This window comes from Gobius niger, assembly GCF_951799975.1.
Source record: "Gobius niger genome assembly, contig: SCAFFOLD_54, whole genome shotgun sequence".
Classification (NCBI taxonomy): Eukaryota; Metazoa; Chordata; class Actinopteri; order Gobiiformes; family Gobiidae; genus Gobius; species Gobius niger.
The window spans coordinates 167,950-190,934 of NW_027639121.1; the positions used below are offsets into that span (position 1 = coordinate 167,950).

A 22,985-nucleotide genomic window follows, 5' to 3' on the forward strand; every position below is an offset into this window, starting at 1 on the left:
CGGAACCATAAAGCTAACTTCTAATCCCACAGTTTGTGTCTGACGGGAGCTAACGTGGTAGCCGCATGCTAACAGCGCTGCTAACTCCACAAACGCAGCTGTCACGAGCCCGAGCAGCCGCTAACTTCACATTCAGGTCGGGGAAAGGGTCAAAGCGGTTGAGAAGTTTATTTCGTGTGAGAAAACATAAGTTTGCCCCAGTTCTGGCCGAGGCTAACGGGACTAGCCGCGTTTCCAAAGTGATGCTAACAGCGCTAACTAGCCGCGCAGTTAGAAAACAGAACCCTGAGCGCATAAAGCGCACATAAGCCTCTCCGCTCCGCTAAGTGACACCGGGTTTGTGGCTAAAACGTCGCGTTTCTCGGCGGCTTTGTGGCTCCCGCGCCGCCACCTGTCACCCGCGGCTCCGCAGAGATGGCTGTGGGAATAATGCACACTGGGTAAAAACCGATTTATGCACTAACCTTTTCCAACAATTCCTCCTGTTTCGACCACCATGCACCACTGCAGGAAACGCTCCGGGAACACGAACCGTAACCGAGCGAGCCCCGCCCCCGGGACATCCGCGGCCTGGGATTGGACCGGGGGGAAACAGAGCGCAAGGTGATTGGTCGGAAAAGCTGTCGCTCACTGCTGCCAGTGCCCCAGATCAGGCACCGTCAGGCTACAATTTTAGCACAGGGCTAACCGATTTAAGCCCAATAAAACCGTGACTGTACAACTGTCCTAACACTTTACCCCCCTGTGAACAACTTTTAAACAGTCCGGACACGCGGGCCTACAACATCTACCAAACACGGCCATTTAAGTGGAGAAGTCGAGCGGGTTTATACATATTTTTAGCATTAGCTTCCGTTAGCAACCGCTCCAAGTTACGTCACATTGAGATAGAAGTTATGAAAAATAAAACGATTTTCTTCATTATTCAGCTTTCATTGAGCCTTGCTATTAAAAACATCTTCTTAACGTTTTGAACACATTATCAGTTGTCGAATTGAGTGTATGTATTTGTATAAACTTGCCTGGAGAACATTGTGATTTTACGTTTAGCATTAGCCTGTAGCCGCTAGCCTGTGTTTCCTGCTCCCACGGGCGCCATTCCGCGGCTGCTTCGCATAGTTTGGGACTTTTGACCGAAACCCAGCCGCGTTGTTGTTGTAATCACACATTTATGGCACTGTCGTCGGTCTGTGCGGCCGTGTGTTCGCCGTCCGGGCGCGGACACTGCGGCTCTAAGTGGTTTTGGGTGTTTTTGTTTTGGGGCTCCATGTTGGAAACAAGGCCGTGTGGGTAAAGCCGGGGCGTGTGGGGGATGCAGTGAAGCTGAGGCCTCTGGGAGCGAATGTAGGCGAAGTGCAGTTCTCCCTCTGCTGCAGAACCAGTCACACGTTTATTCAGAAATATATATTATGTCATATATATGTATGTTATATGTTGTAACATATAGGTATAAGTACATATAAAGTGTTTTTGCAAAAAATCATCATCTTCTTTCCCCTTCTTTCTCCTGCAGGAATTTGGCCCCTGAACATAGTTGAAAACTCACACACGTCTGAGCAGAAGAAAGGTGCACAGTGTAGTGGCTGCGTTGGCTGAGAGCTCTGTATGAGGCGCACGAAAACATGAACTGTCCCCCAGTTAAACATAAACTCACTGTGTCAAACAGTGACCGCACACCTCAGGTCGGGGCCCTTGATTATTGCAGGTAAATGAATGTCATTTTTTGCTGTATTTTTGTCACTTTTTTTCTGTATTTTTGTCACTTTTTTCCTGTATTTTTGTCACTTTTTTGCTGTATTTTTGTCACTTTTTTGCTGTATTTTTGTCACTTTTTTTGCTGTATTTTTGTCACTTTTTTGCTGTATTTTTGTCACTTTTTTGCTGTATTTTTGTCACTTTTTTTGCTGTATTTTTGTCATTTTTTGCTGTATTTTTGTCATTTTTTGCTGTATTTTTGTCACTTTTTTGCTGTATTTTTGTCACTTTTTTGCTGTATTTTTGTCACTTTTTTGCTGTATTTTTGTCACTTTTTTTGCTGTATTTTTGTCATTTTTTGCTGTATTTTTGTCATTTTTTGCTGTATTTTTGTCACTTTTTTGCTGTATTTTTGTCACTTTTTTGCTGTATTTTTGTCACTTTTTTGCTGTATTTTTGTCACTTTTTTTGCTGTATTTTTGTCATTTTTTGCTGTATTTTTGTCACTTTTTTGCTGTATTTTTGTCACTTTTTTTCTGTATTTTTGTCACTTTTTTCCTGTATTTTTGTCACTTTTTTGCTGTATTTTTGTCACTTTTTTGCTGTATTTTTGTCACTTTTTTTGCTGTATTTTTGTCACTTTTTTGCTGTATTTTTGTCACTTTTTTGCTGTATTTTTGTCACTTTTTTTGCTGTATTTTTGTCATTTTTTGCTGTATTTTTGTCACTTTTTGCTGTATTTTTGTCTACGGCTAACTGTCGTCTCCCACAGCTGCCTGGGGCTCCAACTAAAGTGAAAACACATTGCGCCTGTGGGGGCGGAGCCAAATTCAACTTTGTCACAGAGAGATGCGATTTGGTACAGACATTCGTGACGACGAACAAAAAATATAATTGTGGCCACGCCTCCTGAGTCCTCCATTTTAACTGGAACTCTGGAACGAACTCCGCCTTGGCCGTTTCACCAAATGAGATCCAAATCGCTCCAGCTCATTTAGAGATGTGGCATTAAAGGTATCCACACGTGTTTGCGATTGCGCCCCTCCACGTGCAGACAATAAATGCACTGGAAGTGAAAAATGTTGCTCAGAAATGGATGTGGGGGTGAGTGCTGTGAGGTGAGGGAGGTGCGGCGCCGGTCTCCTGCTGTCAGCGAGTGTGGAAAACATGGCGGCGCACATGGCGGCGCTTGATGGGAATGCAACGGCAAAACGGGAAACAATGCGGTACTTTTATCTTGTCTCATTTTTTCTGGCAAAACAGATAAAGACATCAGGTTCGTCCGTGTAGAAACAATGACTTTAATTTTTCAATATTTACAACATGATACTTCAGATGACGCACGGCCGTTGTTTTCATGGTGAGTTGATATGAAGCATTTCTCCCTCTGATCCTTCACTTTAGTGTCGTATGAGCCGTTATTCATGAAGAAGAAGCGAAGAACAAACCATAAATAAATCAAAGTCCTCGGTTCATATCGTCCCGAATATTTAGGAAAAGCAGCCGTGAGAGCAGCTTCACTTCCTGTAAAATGAGAAGTCACATGATCAGAGGCGTCGGTAACAGTAACTGCACTTGACCTCTTGACCCCGTGACCCCGTGACCTCACTGATGGTGGATGGACACGTCACTTGCTGGCCCCGGCCTCGCCGTCCGCCCTCAGGCTGAAGGGCTCCAGCCGCTCCCCCTCCGGCAGCATGTTGTTCAGCCGCTCCAGCAGGGGCAGCGTCTGGTCGATGCCCATCTGGACGCGCCGCAGGATCATCGACATCTCGTTCACCTTCTGGATCTGCTCCGCGTATTTGGCGTAACGTTTCTGCCGCTCCTGCATCAGGCTGAAGAGGGCCTCCACCGACAGGTCCATCTGGAGAACATGAAACATCTAACCAGGACTAAAGCGGGTCTAAACCAGGACTAAACCGGGACTAAACCAGGACTAAACCATTACTGCATCAGGCTGAAGAGCGCCTCCACCGACAGGTCCATCTGGAGAACCATAAAGCATTAAACCAGGACTAAACCAGGGCTAAACCAGGACTAAACCAGGACTAAACCATTACTGCATCAGGCTGAAGAGGGCCTCCACCGACAGGTCCATCTGGAGAACATTAAACATCTAACCAGGACTAAAGCAGGGCTAAACCAGGGCTAAACCAGGACTAAACCATTACTGCATCAGGCTGAAGAGGGCCTCCACCGACAGGTCCATCTGGAGAACATGAAACATCTAACCAGGACTGAAGCAGGACTAAACCAGGTCTAAACCAGGTCTAAACCAGGACTAAACCAGGGCTAAACCAGGACTAAACCAGGACTAAACCAGGACTAAACCAGGACTAAACCAGGACTAAACCATTACTGCATCAGGCTGAAGAGGGCCTCCACCGACAGGTCCATCTGGAGAACCATGAACATTAAACCAGGACTAAACCAGGACTAAACCATTACTGCATCAGGCTGAAGAGGGCCTCCACCGACAGGTCCATCTGGAGAACATGAAACATCTAACCAGGACTGAACCAGGGCTAAACCAGGTCTAAACCAGGACTAAACCAGGGCTAAACCAGGACTAAACCAGGACTAAACCATTACTGCATCAGGCTGAAGAGGGCCTCCACCGACAGGTCCATCTGGAGAACATGAAACATCTAACCAGGACTGAACCAGGGCTAAACCAGGTCTAAACCAGGACTAAACCAGGGCTAAACCAGGACTAAACCAGGACTAAACCATTACTGCATCAGGCTGAAGAGGGCCTCCACCGACAGGTCCATCTGGAGAACATGAAACATCTAACCAGGACTGAACCAGGGCTAAACCAGGTCTAAACCAGGACTAAACCGCTCCTGCATCAGGCTGAAGAGGGCCTCCACCGACAGGTCCATCTGGAGAACATGAAACATCTAACCAGGACTAAACCAGGACTAAACCAGGACTAAACCAGGACTAAACCAGGACTAAACCAGGGCTAAACCAGGTCTAAACCAGGACTAAACCAGGACTAAACCAGGTCTAAACCAGGACTAAACCAGGACTAAACCAGGTCTAAACCAGGGCTAAACCAGGACTAAACCAGGGCTAAACCAGGTCTAAACCAGGTCTAAACCAGGTCTAAACCAGGACTAAACCAGGACTAAACCAGGACTAAACCAGGACTAAACCAGGTCTAAACCAGGACTAAACCAGGAGTAAACCAGGACTAAACCAGGACTAAACCAGGTCTAAACCAGGACTAAACCAGGGCTAAACCAGGACTAAACCAGGACTAAACCATTACTGCATCAGGCTGAAGAGGGCCTCCACCGACAGGTCCATCTGGAGAACATGAAACATCTAACCAGGACTAAACCAGGACTAAACCAGGACTAAACCAGGACTAAACCAGGACTAAACCAGGACTAAACCAGGGCTAAACCAGGACTAAACCAGGACTAAACCAGGACTAAACCAGGACTAAACCAGGTCTAAACCAGGACTAAACCAGGACTAAACCAGGACTAAACCAGGTCTAAACCAGGACTAAACCAGGACTAAACCAGGTCTAAACCAGGGCTAAACCAGGACTAAACCAGGGCTAAACCAGGACTAAACCAGGTCTAAACCAGGACTAAACCAGGACTAAACCAGGGCTAAACCAGGACTAAACCAGGGCTAAACCAGGACTAAACCCGGACTAAACCAGGTCTAAACCAGGACTAAACCAGGTCTAAACCAGGACTAAACCAGGACTAAACCAGGTCTAAACCAGGACTAAACCAGGACTAAACCAGGTCTAAACCAGGGCTAAACCAGGACTAAACCAGGGCTAAACCAGGTCTAAACCAGGACTAAACCAGGGCTAAACCAGGACTAAACCAGGTCTAAACCAGGACTAAACCAGGAGTAAACCAGGACTAAACCAGGACTAAACCAGGTCTAAACCAGGACTAAACCAGGGCTAAACCAGGACTAAACCAGGACTAAACCATTACTGCATCAGGCTGAAGAGGGCCTCCACCGACAGGTCCATCTGGAGAACATGAAACATCTAACCAGGACTAAACCAGGACTAAACCAGGACTAAACCAAGACTAAACCAGGACTAAACCAGGACTAAACCAGGACTAAACCAGGACTAAACCAGGACTAAACCAGGACTAAACCAGGACTGAACCAGGACTAAACCAGGACTAAACCAGGACTAAACCAGGACTGAACCAGGACTAAACCAGGACTAAACCAGGACTAAACCAGGACTAAACCAGGACTAAACCAGGACTAAACCAGGACTAAACCAGGGCTAAACCAGGGCTAAACCAGGACTAAACCAGGACTAAACCAGGACTAAACCAGGACTAAACCAGGGCTAAACCAGGGCTAAACCAGGACTAAACCAGGGCTAAACCAGGGCTAAACCAGGTCTAAACCAGGGCTAAACCAGGGCTAAACCAGGGCTAAACCAGGACTAAACCAGGTCTAAACCAGGGATAAACCAGGGCTAAACCAGGACTAAACCAGGGCTAAACCAGGACTAAACCAGGGCTAAACCAGGACTAAACCAGGGCTAAACCAGGACTAAACCAGGGCTAAACCAGGACTAAACCAGGACTAAACCAGGACTAAACCAGGGCTAAACCAGGACTGAACCAGGACTAAACCAGGACTAAACCAGGACTAAAACAGGACTAAACCAGGACTAAACCAGGACTAAACCAGGGCTAAACCAGGACTGAACCAGGACTAAACCAGGACTAAACCAGGACTAAACCAGGACTAAACCGGGTCTAAACCGGGACTAAACCAGGACTAAACCAGGACTAAACCAGGACTAAACCAGGTCTAAACCAGGACTAAACCAGGACTAAACCAGGACTAAACCAGGGCTAAACCAGGGCTAAACCAGGTCTAAACCAGGGCTAAACCAGGACTAAACCAGGACTAAACCAGGACTAAACCAGGTCTAAACCAGGGCTAAACCAGGGCTAAACCAGGTCTAAACCAGGGCTAAACCAGGACTAAACCAGGGCTAAACCAGGACTAAACCAGGTCTAAACCAGGGATAAACCAGGGCTAAACCAGGACTAAACCAGGGCTAAACCAGGGCTAAACCAGGACTAAACCAGGGCTAAACCAGGACTAAACCAGGACAAAACCAGGACTAAACCAGGGCTAAACCAGGACTGAACCAGGACTAAACCAGGACTAAACCAGGACTAAACCAGGACTAAACCAGGTCTAAACCGGGACTAAACCAGGACTAAACCAGGACTAAACCAGGACTAAACCAGGTCTAAACCAGGACTAAACCAGGACTAAACCAGGACTAAACCAGGGCTAAACCAGGACTGAACCAGGACTAAACCAGGACTAAACCAGGACTAAACCAGGACTAAACCGGGTCTAAACCGGGACTAAACCAGGACTAAACCAGGACTAAACCAGGACTAAACCAGGTCTAAACCAGGACTAAACCAGGACTAAACCGGGTCTAAACCGGGACTAAACCAGGACTAAACCAGGACTAAACCAGGACTAAACCAGGTCTAAACCAGGACTAAACCAGGACTAAACCAGGACTAAACCAGGGCTAAACCAGGACTGAACCAGGACTAAACCAGGACTAAACCAGGACTAAACCAGGACTAAACCAGGACTAAACCAGGGCTAAACCAGGACTGAACCAGGACTAAACCAGGACTAAACCAGGACTAAACCAGGACTAAACCGGGTCTAAACCGGGACTAAACCAGGACTAAACCAGGACTAAACCAGGACTAAACCAGGACTAAACCAGGGCTAAACCGGGACTGAACCAGGGCTAAACCAGGGGTAAACCGGGACTGAACCAGGACTAAACCAGGACTAAACCAGGTCTAAACCAGGGCTAAACCAGGTCTAAACCAGGGCTAAACCAGGACTAAACCAGGACTAAACCAGGACTAAACCAGGTCTAAACCAGGGCTAAACCAGGGCTAAACCAGGGCTAAACCAGGACTAAACCAGGGCTAAACCAGGGCTAAACCAGGGCTAAACCAGGTCTAAACCAGGACTAAACCAGGACTAAACCAGGGCTAAACCAGGACTAAACCAGGTCTAAACCAGGGCTAAACCAGGGCTAAACCAGGACTAAACCAGGGCTAAACCAGGGCTAAACCAGGACTAAACCAGGGCTAAACCAGGACTAAACCAGGTCTAAACCAGGACTAAACCAGGAGTAAACCAGGACTAAACCAGGACTAAACCAGGACTAAACCAGGACTAAACCAGGTCTAAACCAGGACTAAACCAGGACTAAACCAGGTCTAAACCAGGACTAAACCAGGAGTAAACCAGGACTAAACCAGGACTAAACCAGGAGTAAACCAGGACTAAACCAGGACTAAACCAGGTCTAAACCAGGACTAAACCAGGGCTAAACCAGGACTAAACCAGGACTAAACCATTACTGCATCAGGCTGAAGAGGGCCTCCACCGACAGGTCCATCTGGAGAACATGAAACATCTAACCAGGACTAAACCAGGACTAAACCAGGACTAAACCAGGACTAAACCAGGACTAAACCAGGACTAAACCAGGACTAAACCAGGACTGAACCAGGACTAAACCAGGACTAAACCAGGACTAAACCAGGACTGAACCAGGACTAAACCAGGACTAAACCAGGACTAAACCAGGACTAAACCAGGACTAAACCAGGACTAAACCAGGACTAAACCAGGGCTAAACCAGGGCTAAACCAGGACTAAACCAGGACTAAAGCAGGACTAAACCAGGACTAAACCAGGGCTAAACCAGGGCTAAACCAGGACTAAACCAGGGCTAAACCAGGGCTAAACCAGGTCTAAACCAGGGCTAAACCAGGGCTAAACCAGGACTAAACCAGGGCTAAACCAGGGCTAAACCAGGGCTAAACCAGGGCTAAACCAGGTCTAAACCAGGGCTAAACCAGGTCTAAACCAGGGCTAAACCAGGGCTAAACCAGGGCTAAACCAGGACTAAACCAGGTCTAAACCAGGGATAAACCAGGGCTAAACCAGGACTAAACCAGGGCTAAACCAGGACTAAACCAGGGCTAAACCAGGACTAAACCAGGGCTAAACCAGGACTAAACCAGGGCTAAACCAGGACTAAACCAGGACTAAACCAGGACTAAACCAGGGCTAAACCAGGACTGAACCAGGACTAAACCAGGACTAAACCAGGACTAAACCAGGACTAAACCAGGACTAAACCAGGACTAAACCAGGGCTAAACCAGGACTGAACCAGGACTAAACCAGGACTAAACCAGGACTAAACCAGGACTAAACCGGGTCTAAACCGGGACTAAACCAGGACTAAACCAGGACTAAACCAGGTCTAAACCAGGACTAAACCAGGACTAAACCAGGACTAAACCAGGGCTAAACCAGGGCTAAACCAGGTCTAAACCAGGGCTAAACCAGGACTAAACCAGGACTAAACCAGGACTAAACCAGGTCTAAACCAGGGCTAAACCAGGGCTAAACCAGGTCTAAACCAGGGCTAAACCAGGACTAAACCAGGGCTAAACCAGGACTAAACCAGGACTAAACCAGGACTAAACCAGGACTAAACCAGGACTAAACCAGGACTAAACCAGGTCTAAACCAGGGATAAACCAGGGCTAAACCAGGACTAAACCAGGGCTAAACCAGGGCTAAACCAGGACTAAACCAGGGCTAAACCAGGACTAAACCAGGACAAAACCAGGACTAAACCAGGGCTAAACCAGGACTGAACCAGGACTAAACCAGGACTAAACCAGGACTAAACCAGGTCTAAACCGGGACTAAACCAGGACTAAACCAGGACTAAACCAGGACTAAACCAGGTCTAAACCAGGACTAAACCAGGACTAAACCAGGACTAAACCAGGGCTAAACCAGGACTGAACCAGGACTAAACCAGGACTAAACCAGGACTAAACCAGGACAAAACCGGGTCTAAACCGGGACTAAACCAGGACTAAACCAGGACTAAACCAGGACTAAACCAGGTCTAAACCAGGACTAAACCAGGACTAAACCAGGACTAAACCAGGGCTAAACCAGGACTGAACCAGGACTAAACCAGGGGTAAACCGGGACTGAACCAGGGCTAAACCAGGGGTAAACCGGGACTGAACCAGGACTAAACCAGGACTAAACCAGGTCTAAACCAGGGCTAAACCAGGTCTAAACCAGGGCTAAACCAGGACTAAACCAGGACTAAACCAGGACTAAACCAGGTCTAAACCAGGGCTAAACCAGGGCTAAACCAGGGCTAAACCAGGACTAAACCAGGGCTAAACCAGGGCTAAACCAGGGCTAAACCAGGTCTAAACCAGGACTAAACCAGGACTAAACCAGGGCTAAACCAGGACTAAACCAGGTCTAAACCAGGTCTAAACCAGGGCTAAACCAGGACTAAACCAGGGCTAAACCAGGGCTAAACCAGGACTAAACCAGGACTAAACCAGGACTGAACCAGGACTAAACCAGGGCTAAACCAGGGCTAAACCAGGACTAAACCAGGGCTAAACCAGGGCTAAACCAGGACTAAACCAGGACTAAACCAGGACTAAACCAGGACTAAACCAGGACTGAACCAGGACTAAACCAGGTCTAAACCAGGGCTAAACCAGGACTGAACCAGGACTAAACCAGGTCTAAACCAGGGCTAAACCAGGACTGAACCAGGACTAAACCAGGGCTAAACCAGGACTAAACCAGGACTAAACCAGGACTGAACCAGGACTAAACCAGGACTAAACCAGGACTAAACCAGGACTAAACCAGGGCTAAACCAGGACTGAACCAGGACTAAACCAGGACTAAACCAGGACTAAACCAGGTCTAAACCGGGACTAAACCAGGACTAAACCAGGACTAAACCAGGACTAAACCAGGTCTAAACCAGGACTAAACCAGGACTAAACCAGGACTAAACCAGGGCTAAACCAGGACTGAACCAGGACTAAACCAGGACTGAACCAGGACTAAACCAGGACTAAACCAGGACTAAACCAGGGCTAAACCAGGACTAAACCAGGTCTAAACCGGGACTAAACCAGGACTAAACCAGGACTAAACCAGGACTAAACCAGGTCTAAACCAGGACTAAACCAGGACTAAACCAGGACTAAACCAGGGCTAAACCAGGACTGAACCAGGACTAAACCGGGACTAAACCAGGACTAAACCAGGACTAAACCAGGACTAAACCAGGTCTAAACCAGGACTAAACCAGGACTAAACCAGGACTAAACCAGGACTAAACCAGGACTAAACCGGGTCTAAACCGGGACTAAACCAGGACTAAACCAGGACTAAACCAGGACTAAACCAGGGCTAAACCAGGACTAAACCAGGGCTAAACCAGGACTAAACCAGGTCTAAACCAGGACTAAACCAGGACTAAACCAGGACTAAACCAGGACTAAACCAGGACTAAACCAGGACTAAACCAGGTCTAAACCAGGGCTAAACCAGGGCTAAACCAGGGCTAAACCAGGTCTAAACCAGGTCTAAACCAGGGCTAAACCAGGACTAAACCAGGGCTAAACCAGGACTAAACCAGGTCTAAACCAGGGATAAACCAGGGCTAAACCAGGACTAAACCAGGGCTAAACCAGGGCTAAACCAGGACTAAACCAGGGCTAAACCAGGACTAAACCAGGACTAAACCAGGACTAAACCAGGACTAAACCAGGGCTAAACCAGGACTAAACCAGGACTAAACCAGGACTAAACCAGGACTAAACCAGGTCTAAACCGGGACTAAACCAGGACTAAACCAGGACTAAACCAGGACTAAACCAGGTCTAAACCAGGACTAAACCAGGACTAAACCAGGACTAAACCAGGGCTAAACCAGGACTGAACCAGGACTAAACCAGGACTAAACCAGGACTAAACCAGGACTAAACCGGGTCTAAACCGGGACTAAACCAGGACTAAACCAGGACTAAACCAGGACTAAACCAGGTCTAAACCAGGACTAAACCAGGACTAAACCAGGACTAAACCAGGGCTAAACCAGGACTGAACCAGGACTAAACCAGGACTAAACCAGGACTAAACCAGGACTAAACCAGGGCTAAACCAGGGCTAAACCAGGACTAAACCAGGACTAAACCAGGACTAAACCAGGACTAAACCAGGACTAAACCAGGTCTAAACCAGGACTAAACCAGGACTAAACCAGGGCTGAACCAGGACTGAACCAGGACTAAACCAGGGCTAAACCAGGACTAAACCAGGACTAAACCAGGACTAAACCAGGACTAAACCAGGACTAAACCAGGACTAAACCAGGGCTAAACCAGGACTGAACCAGGACTAAACCAGGTCTAAACCAGGACTAAACCAGGACTAAACCAGGACTAAACCAGGACTAAACCAGGACTAAACCAGGTCTAAACCAGGTCTAAACCAGGTCTAAACCAGGGCTAAACCAGGACTAAACCAGGACTAAACCAGGACTAAACCAGGTCTAAACCAGGTCTAAACCAGGTCTAAACCAGGGCTAAACCAGGACCAAACCAGGACTAAACCAGGACTAAACCAGGACTAAACCAGGGCTAAACCAGGACTGAACCAGGACTAAACCAGGACTAAACCAGGACTAAACCAGGACTAAACCAGGTCTAAACCAGGACTAAACCAGGACTAAACCAGGGCTAAACCAGGACTGAACCAGGACTAAACCAGGGATAAACCAGGACTAAACCAGGACTAAACCAGGACTAAACCAGGACTAAACCAGGGCTAAACCAGGGCTAAACCAGGACTAAACCAGGGCTAAACCAGGACTAAACCAGGACTAAACCAGGGCTAAACCAGGACTAAACCAGGACTAAACCAGGACTAAACCAGGACTAAACCAGGGCTAAACCAGGACTAAACCAGGACTAAACCAGGACTAAACCAGGACTAAACCAGGTCTAAACCGGGACTAAACCAGGACTAAACCAGGACTATACCAGGACTAAACCAGGTCTAAACCAGGACTAAACCAGGACTAAACCAGGACTAAACCAGGGCTAAACCAGGACTGAACCAGGACTAAACCAGGACTAAACCAGGACTAAACCAGGACTAAACCGGGTCTAAACCGGGACTAAACCAGGACTAAACCAGGACTAAACCAGGACTAAACCAGGTCTAAACCAGGACTAAACCAGGACTAAACCAGGACTAAACCAGGGCTAAACCAGGACTGAACCAGGACTAAACCAGGACTAAACCAGGACTAAACCAGGACTAAACCAGGGCTAAACCAGGGCTAAACCAGGACTAAACCAGGACTAAACCAGGACTAAACCAGGACTAAACCAGGACTAAACCAGGTCTAAACCAGGACTAAACCAGGGATAAACCAGGACTAAACCAGGACTAAACCAGGGCTAAACCAGGACTAAACCAGGACTAAACCAGGGCTAAACCAGGACTAAACCAGGACTAAACCAGGACTAAACCAGGACTAAACCAGGGCTAAACCAGGACTAAACCAGGACTAAACCAGGACTAAACCAGGACTAAACCAGGACTAAACCAGGTCTAAACCAGGACTAAACCAGGGATAAACCAGGACTAAACCAGGACTAAACCAGGGCTAAACCAGGACTGAACCAGGACTAAACCAGGTCTAAACCAGGACTAAACCAGGACTAAACCAGGACTAAACCAGGACTAAACCAGGACTAAACCAGGACTAAACCAGGTCTAAACCAGGTCTAAACCAGGTCTAAACCAGGGCTAAACCAGGACTAAACCAGGACTAAACCAGGACTAAACCAGGACTAAACCAGGTCTAAACCAGGTCTAAACCAGGTCTAAACCAGGGCTAAACCAGGACCAAACCAGGACTAAACCAGGACTAAACCAGGACTAAACCAGGGCTAAACCAGGACTGAACCAGGACTAAACCAGGACTAAACCAGGACTAAACCAGGACTAAACCAGGTCTAAACCAGGACTAAACCAGGACTAAACCAGGGCTAAACCAGGACTGAACCAGGACTAAACCAGGGATAAACCAGGACTAAACCAGGACTAAACCAGGACTAAACCAGGACTAAACCAGGGCTAAACCAGGACTGAACCAGGACTAAACCAGGGATAAACCAGGACTAAACCAGGACTAAACCAGGACTAAACCAGGACTAAACCAGGTCTAAACCAGGACTAAACCAGGACTAAACCAGGTCTAAACCAGGACTAAACCAGGACTAAACCAGGTCTAAACCAGGACTAAACCAGGTCTAAACCAGGACTAAACCAGGACTAAACCAGGGCTAAACCAGGACTGAACCAGGACTAAACCAGGGATAAACCAGGACTAAACCAGGACTAAACCAGGACTAAACCAGGTCTAAACCAGGTCTAAACCAGGTCTAAACCAGGACTAAACCGGGTCTAAACCGGGACTAAACCAGGACTAAACCAGGACTAAACCAGGACTAAACCAGGTCTAAACCAGGTCTAAACCAGGTCTAAACCAGGACTAAACCAGGTCTAAACCAGGTCTAAACCAGGTCTAAACCAGGACTAAACCGGGTCTAAACCGGGACTAAACCAGGACTAAACCAGGACTAAACCAGGTCTAAACCAGGACTAAACCAGGTCTAAACCAGGTCTAAACCAGGTCTAAACCAGGACTAAACCAGGTCTAAACCAGGTCTAAACCAGGTCTAAACCAGGTCTAAACCGGGACTAAACCGGGACTAAACCAGGACTAAACCAGGACTAAACCGGGTCTAAACCGGGACTAAACCAGGACTAAACCAGGACTAAACCAGGACTAAACCAGGACTAAACCAGGACTAAACCAGGTCTAAACCAGGACTAAACCAGGTCTAAACCAGGTCTAAACCAGGTCTAAACCAGGACTAAACCAGGACTAAACCAGGACTAAACCAGGGCTAAACCAGGACTAAACCAGGACTAAACCAGGTCTAAACCAGGACTAAACCAGGTCTAAACCAGGTCTAAACCAGGTCTAAACCAGGTCTAAACCAGGACTAAACCAGGTCTAAACCAGGTCTAAACCAGGTCTAAACCAGGACTAAACCGGGTCTAAACCGGGACTAAACCAGGACTAAACCAGGACTAAACCAGGACTAAACCGGGTCTAAACCGGGACTAAACCAGGACTAAACCAGGACTAAACCGCTCCTGCATCAGGCTGAAGAGGGCCTCCACCGACAGGTCCATCTGGAGAACATGAACATTAAACCAGGACTAAACCAGGACTAAACCAGGACTAAACCAGGACTAAACCAGGACTAAACCAGGGCTAAACCAGGACTAAACCAGGACTAAACCAGGGCTAAACCAGGACTAAACCAGGACTAAACCAGGGCTAAACCAGGACTAAACCAGGGCTAAACCAGGACTAAACCAGGACTAAACCAGGGCTAAACCAGGGCTAAACCAGGACTAAACCAGGACTAAACCAGGACTAAAGCAGGACTAAACCAGGACTAAACCAGGACTAAACCAGGACTAAACCAGGGCTAAACCAGGACTAAACCAGGGCTAAACCAGGACTAAACCAGGACTAAACCAGGTCTAAACCAGGTCTAAACCAGGGCTAAACCAGGGCTAAACCAGGGCTAAACCAGGGCTAAACCAGGTCTAAACCAGGACTAAACCAGGACTAAACCAGGACTAAAGCAGGGCTAAACCAGGACTAAACCAGGACTAAACCAGGGCTAAACCAGGGCTAAACCAGGGCTAAACCAGGGCTAAACCAGGGCTAAACCAGGACTAAACCATTACTGCATCAGGCTGAAGAGCGCCTCCACCGACAGGTCCATCTGGAGAACCATGAACATTAAACCAGGACTAAACCAGGACTAAACCAGGACTAAACCAGGGCTAAACCAGGACTAAACCAGCATCAGCTTCCTGGTTGTAGCTCCGCAGCGGTGGAGTGATCTGCTCGGTGACCGGATCTACATTACTTTGTTTACCTGCGGCCGCATCACTACACGTGGAATTCACAAAGGAGCTTTTATCAGATATGGCAACGTTTGGAGGACGAGGTTTTTAATGCAGGCGACGAGTTACCATAGACATGCACTAGCCTAGCACTAGCCTAGCACTAGCCTAGCACCAGCCTAGCACTAGCCTAGCACCAGCCTAGCACAAGCCTAGCACTAGCCTAGCACTAGCCTAGCATCACTAAACTCTTAAAATATAAGACACATAATAACACTCTGGATAACTAGGAAATGTGGCCCTATGTCAAAACTCCTGAAATATCCCTTCAAATACTTCAAAATAGTCCACATGTATATAATAGCATACTGTAATACTGTAGTATTTGTTGTGTAACATCATGATGTGGGTCAGCCGTGCACTGACCATTACAGGAGTAGCTCGTTACCTCTTTGATGCGTTTGACCAGCGCGTTCTGGTCGAAGGACACGGCCTCGCTGCACTGGTGCAGGTGCTGCTGATACCGGACACAGAGCTGCAGGACCTGCCCGGCGTCCAGGCGCTCCAGGGCCACGGAGGAGGGCGAGGTCTGACCACTGAGGACGCCTATAGCAGAGTACACATGTCAATACTACTACTACTACTGCGTCCAGACGCTCCAGGGCCACGGAGGAGGGAGAGGTCTGACCACTCAGGACTCCTACAGAGGAGTACACAAGTAAATACTACTGCTACTGCTACTACTGCTACTGCTACTACTGCTACTACTACTACTGCTGCTACTACTACTACTACTGCGTCCAGACGCTCCAGGGCCACGGAGGAGGGCGAGGTCTGACCGCTGAGGACGCCTACAGAGGAGTACACAAGTAAATACTACTACTACTGTGTCCAGACGCTCCAGGGTAGAGGTTAGATTTTTGGCCCGAGCTCGGCCCGAGCCCGACCCGACATTCGGGCCGGGCCGAGATTTCCCGCATGAGAGTCGGGGTCGGGTCGGGCTCAAGTTTTTGTTTTTTGTTTTTTAATTAATGGCATTATAATCTCTAATAAAAATCTATGCAATAGGCGGAGTCTATTGGATACAAAATGTGGCAATACGCAATATAAAATAGAGGAGTCCGGGAGGGAGGTGGTGCAGATGCGGGGGGGCGGGCGCACGTGCTGCTGTGTTGTCACGTTTAAGCAGCGCATGGTCAGGCTGTGATACCGGCGCCACACAGAGAACATCACTCTTCAGTCTTTCTCTCAGGACAGCGTTTCATTAGCAGTGGATAAATAAGCAGTTTGGTTCCTGTTACTGCGTAAAAAGTAGCTTTTGTAGAGCGCGATGTTTATGAAACATGAAGGAGGAGGAGAGAGAGACGGAAAAGAGGAGACAAGACACATTGAGCTGCTCCGCGCCGCGTACGTCTCTGTCCCCCCAGGTATGTGCGCTACTGCTGCGTGCACGTATGCCGTGCGCGTAGCCGCGTACCTTGCAAACATGGTGCTGCTGTGCAGATGCACCGATCTGAGCCTTAAATAAATCATTATTTACGTCGGGTTTGTTTCGGGTTCGGGCTGACAATTCACGCTAATTGCTCGGGCTGGGTCGGGTCGGGCTTGATTTTTTGGGCCCGATCTAATCTCTACTCCAGGGCCACGGAGGAGGGCGAGGTCTGACCACTCAGGACTCCTATAGCAGAGTACACATGTAAATACTACTACTACTGCGTCCAGGCGCTCCAGGGCCACGGACGAGGGCGAGGTCTGACCGCTGAAGACGCCTATAGCAGAGTACACATGTAAATACTAGTGTTGGTACCTTTCAGCAGGGGTTGGAAGGTGGGGATCTCCTGCAGCTTGATCACGTCCGGGTCGTGGTGGATGTTCCTGAGGCTCTGAGTCCCCGGCGCCACCACCACGATGTCGTCCATTTTGGCTCGATGCTTCGCCGGAGACGGAGCTGAAACAAAACATGATCTGGTTTATTTTTATTGCGACGCACAAGCCTCATACTTACACCACTCGGGTTGTTCCATTACCTTTAAACACAAATCATGAACAAAAAGGTGAAAAGAAAAAAGGTGGTGTCAGACTTGTTAAAGGGGGGGTATTATGCAAAATTGACTTTTTCAAGCTTTCCATCATGTTCTTCTGTCACTCCCTCATTAAAAACATGGCTGAAGTGTTGCCTTGGCACATTCACGTATTTCTGAGTAATCTGTAAAAACTCTGATGGCGGCCATTTTAGGGATAGGTTTGCCTGAGTCCTCCTAGGAACGCCCCCACCTCCTGGAGACGCCTCCGAGCTTTGGTCACCAGCCGAGTAACCAACCACTGCTCCTCAGCAGAACCCCCTCCCCACTGATGCCACAGACAGCGTGTGGAGGGGGCGTGTCTAAAGGCTCAGAGGTTCTTAAAGAGACAGAGGCCTATTTCAAGACATTCACTACAGCCATTTTGAGAGAGACATTTTATACAAGGCAGTTATTCTAATTTACTGCATTTACAGACCAGCAGAAGGTTTGCTCATCATTGTAGTGTGATATAGACTGGTGCTGTGGGACTGAAAAAAGCAGAATACTCCCTCTTTAAAGCAGTTAAATTTCACTTTTTAAGAATAAAATACAAGCTCTGACTTGTTTGAAGGCGCTGCAGACACTGCTCGTTTCAGTCGCAAAAAAGCAAAACGTTTTTGGTCAAATAATGAATTTCAGGTTTTTGTATATTGTAAATGTATATTATTTATAACAGAAGGAAATGTCACTGCTTCACCGGCCCACTACAGACCAGTCGCCCTGACCTCCCACCTGATGAAGACGATGGAGCGGCTCATCCTCACCCACCTCCGCTCTGTGGTGAGCCCCACCCTTGACCCACTGCAGTTTGCTTACAGACCCAACATCAGAGTGGAGGACGCTGTCATCTACCTGTCGGAGCGGGCGCTCACGCACCTGGAGCACGCCGGGAACGCTGTGAGGGTCATGTTCTTTGACTTCTGCAGTGCCTTCAACACCATCAGGCCGGCGCTGCTGCGGGGGAAGCTGGAGGACGCGGGAGTGGATGAACATCTCACCGCATGGACCATCGACTACCTCACGGACCGACCACAGTATGTGCGGCTGCGCAGCTGTGAGTCTGAGGTGGTCGTCTGCAGCACCGGGGCCCCACAGGGCACCGTCCTCTCACCGTTTCTCTTCACCATCTACACATCGGACTTCACATACAACACGGACAGTTGTCATCTCCAGAAGTTCTCCGACGACTCCGCCATCGTGGGCTGTGTGTCTAAGGGGAACGACCTGGAGAACCGGTCAGTCATCATAGACTTTGTGGACTGGTGTGAGGCAACCACCTGTGCTTGAACATCAGTAAGACGAAGGAGATGGTGATCGACTTCACGAGGAAGCCACTACCGCACACACCGCTGAACATCCAGGGGGAGGACATTGAGGAGGTGGACAGTTTCAAGTACCTGGGTGTTCACCTCAACAATAAACTGGACTGGTCCCACAACACCAACGCCCTGTACAAGAAGGGCCAAAGTGGCCTCCACCTTCTGAGGAGACTGAGGTCGTTCGGAGAGAGCAGGCCTCTGCTCAGGACTTTTTATGACTCTGTGGTGGCCTCTGCTCTCCACTACGCTGCCGTGTGCTGGGCCCCGGGCCGCACAGAGCGGGACAAGAACAGACTGAACAAGCTGGTCAGGAGGGCCAGCTCCGTCCTGGGGCCCCCTGGACTCTGTGGAGGAGGTGAGGGACAGGAGGGTGTTAGCCAAGCTCACCTCCATCATGGACAACACCTCCCACCCACTGCACGGGACTGTAGAAGAGCTGAGCAGCTCTCTCAGTGGCAGACTGAGACACCCTCAGTGCAGGACGGAGCGCTACCGCAAAGCCTTCATCCCCACTGCTGTCAGACTGTACAATAAGACTGTGAAGTAACGCCGACTGTAACAAGTGAATTTCTCCTTTGTGAGATCAATAAAGGTTTATCTTATCTTCATGACCTGCTCTTTCTGGACCAAAGCCTTGGACTGAGAGGAAGTGACTTTGAAGGTTCTGCCTTTAACACCAAGGCAAGCAGGGCTGGGACAAAATATCGGATCGAATTTGGATCGCAATACTTTGTTCTGCAATACCAGGTATCGGTACTTCAAGTCCTGCAGTTCTTTGTTTTCCAGTAACAGCTTTTTGTTACTTTTTACGTTAATGCACTTTTTGATCAAACACTTGAAAACATACAAATCATAAATAGGAAACTAACTGTATTGCAATACGTATCGGATCGTGACAAAGTGGATCGTCCCAGCCAGGGGCGGACTGGCCATATGTCCTGTATTCTGGAAGAGCACAAGGAGGGCCCCCGGTCCCGCCTTAACCGAGCTTCACCCAAATCTAAAAGCTAGAAAGAAAAGCATCAAACTAGCGACAAAAAGAGGATGAAAAGAAAACAAAAATGTGCCGGAAAAGCAACAAAAGTGACGAAAAATGTGATGAAAAGTCAACAAAAACACAACAAAAAATGATGAAAAAAGTAATGAAAAAAACAAAACAAAAAGAGGTTAAAAATTGTGGCAACTTGACAAAAACTTACAATCACTCTTGTAGGTCTTAGCTTTCAAATGAGGCGTTACATTGTTGCTCTACAGTCGAGACGCTTTCAGATTTGGGTAAAGCCAAACTGGAGAAAATGCGCTCCGTTAACCTCTTAACTCCCACCTGAACGGATTCCATTTTCTCCAGCTTGGCTTTACCCTAATCAGAAAGCGTCTTGGGGAAAAAAGCACCAAAACAGCCACAAAAAATGAGAAGAAAACAAGGATGTAAACGCGACAAAAACGTGACAAAAATGTGACGAAAATTCAACAAAAATGTGACAAAAATGTAACAAAAATGTGACAAAAAGTGACAAAAATGTGACAAAATTTAAAAAAAAATGTGACAAAAAGTGACAAAAATGTGACAAAATTTCAAAAAAAATGTGACAAAAATGTGACAAAAATGTGACAAAATTTCAAAAAAAATGTGACAAAAATGTGACAAAAATGTGACAAAATGTGACAAAAATTCAACAAAAATGTGACAAAAAGTGACAAAAATGTGACAAAATTTCAAAAAAAATGTGACAAAAATGTGACAAAAATGTGACGAAAATTCAACAAAAATGTGACAAAAATTCAACAAAAATGTGACAAAAATTCAACAAAAATGTGACAAAAATGTGACAAAAATGTGACAAAAATGTGACAAAAAGTGACAAAAATGTGACAAAAATGTGACAAAAATGTGACGAAAATTCATCAAAAATGTGACAAAAATTCAACAAAAATGTGACAAAAATTCAACAAAAATGTGACAAAAATGTGACAAAAATGTGACAAAAATGTGACAAAAAGTGACAAAAATGTGACAAAATTTCAAAAAAAATGTGACAAAAATGTGACGAAAATTCAACAAAAATGTGACAAAAATGTGACAAAAATGTGACAAAAAGTGACAAAAATGTGACAAAAATGTGACAAAAATGTGACAAAAATGTGACGAAAATTCATCAAAAATGTGACAAAAATTCAACAAAAATGTGACAAAAATTCAACAAAAATGTGACAAAAATGTGACAAAAATGTGACAAAAAGTGACAAAAATGTGACAAAATTTCAAAAAAAATGTGACAAAAATGTGACGAAAATTCAACAAAAATGTGACAAAAATGTGACAAAAATGTGACAAAAAGTGACAAAAATGTGACAAAATTTCAAAAAAAATGTGACAAAAAGTGACAAAAATGTGACAAAATTTCAAAAAAAATGTGACAAAAATGTGACAAAAATGTGACGAAAATTCAACAAAAATGTGACAAAAATGTGACAAAAATGTGACAAAAATGTGACAAAAATGTGACAAAAATGTGACAAAAATGTGACAAAATGTGACAAAAATTCAACAAAAATGTGACAAAAATTCAACAAAAATGTGACAAAAATGTGACAAAAATGTGACAAAAAGTGACAAAAATGTGACAAAATTTCAAAAAAAATGTGACAAAAAGTGACAAAAATGTGACAAAATTTCAAAAAAAATGTGACAAAAATGTGACGAAAATTCAACAAAAATGTGACAAAAAGTGACAAAAATGTGACAAAATTTCAAAAAAAATGTGACAAAAATGTGACGAAAATTCAACAAAAATGTGACAAAAATGTGACAAAAATGTGACAAAAATTCAACAAAAATGTGACAAAAATTCAACAAAAATTCAACAAAAATGTGACAAAAATGTGACAAAAATGTGACAAAAATGTGACAAAAATGTGACAAAAATTCAAAAAAAATGTGACAAAAATGTGACAAAAATGTGACAAAATGTGACAAAAATTCAACAAAAATGTGACAAAAATTCAACAAAAATGTGACAAAAATTCAACAAAAATGTGACAAAAATTCGACAAAAATTCGACAAAATGTGACAAAAATTAAACAAAAATTAAACAAAAAAGTGACAAAAAAAAAAAAACATAGAAAAGGTGACACAACAGTTAGATTCGGGTAAAGCTGGAGATGATGTGCTCGGTTCAGGCGGGGGTTAGGAGGTGAAAGACTCCGCCTTTAGGCCTGTTCTCCGGGTCTCACGGTTCTTACCCGCTGATCCTCCATGGTGATGATGATGATGATGATGATGCTCCAGATGTTTGTGCTCCGAGTCCGCGCTTTGTTCCGCTCCCATCCTCACACACACGGCCCTTTTCTCACGCGCAGTTTCCTCAAAACCACATCTGCACAAACGGGAAGAATCTAAACGAGTTCCTGTCGCTGAAGCTGAAGCTGAAACTGCGGCGAATAAAGCCGGTCCTGACGCACTTTTACGTCACAGCGCGTCACAAAGAATAATAAGTGAAATATTAAAGTTAAAATGGTGATTATTGGAGAGTTTCCATCAAAGAAACAGCAGCTCAGACGAAAAGGAGCCGCTACTTCCGTAAACACACGTCTTCTTCGCGGGACACGGGGCGGGCGGTGCTCTGCTGCCCCCGCCTGGACGTGTGGGGAACGACTGTTATTATTATTATTATGGCTTTTTTTGGTTGTTTTTTGTTTCCTGTAGCGAGTCAAATGTAATACTTTTAACCCCCGCTTGTTTGGCTTTACCCAAATCTAAAAACTTCTTTACCAAAGAGTCAAAAATAGGAAGAAAAATTTAGATGAAAACATAAGGAAAAGATCAATTTCGATGAGTTTTGAAGGTCTTAGCTTTCAAATGAGGCGCTACACTGGCCTGTAAGTGTTTAGATTTGGGTAAAGCTGAGACACAGGTCAGAGAGAACGTGCTCTGGGTAAGCGGGGGTTGAGAGGTTACATGTCTGTGGTATCTTTAGCAGAG

The 22,985-nt window shown here is 46.3% G+C and overlaps 2 protein-coding genes across 2 annotated transcripts in view; both read right to left on the reverse strand.

Moving 5' to 3' along the window:
• znf143b (zinc finger protein 143b) overlaps positions 1-711 on the reverse strand; it is a gene marked incomplete at its 3' end in the record, with an annotated part of 28,509 nt that extends 27,798 nt beyond the window's left edge. Inside the window, exon 1 of the mRNA XM_079583311.1 lies at positions 465-711. The remainder of the gene's footprint in view (positions 1-464) is intronic.
• Positions 712-3,322: 2,611 nt separating this feature from the next.
• On the reverse strand, positions 3,323-22,386 carry borcs5 (BLOC-1 related complex subunit 5; the record flags this gene model as incomplete). Its single annotated transcript, XM_079583312.1, has 4 exons — positions 22,247-22,386; positions 17,428-17,568; positions 16,069-16,226; positions 3,323-3,559 (listed from the first exon to the last, which is right to left on the reverse strand). The coding sequence occupies exons 1-4, from the start codon at positions 22,329-22,331 to the stop codon at positions 3,323-3,325; spliced, it is 621 nt and encodes a 206-aa protein (XP_079439438.1). The 5' UTR covers positions 22,332-22,386.
• Between the last annotated feature and the right edge of the window lie 599 nt (positions 22,387-22,985).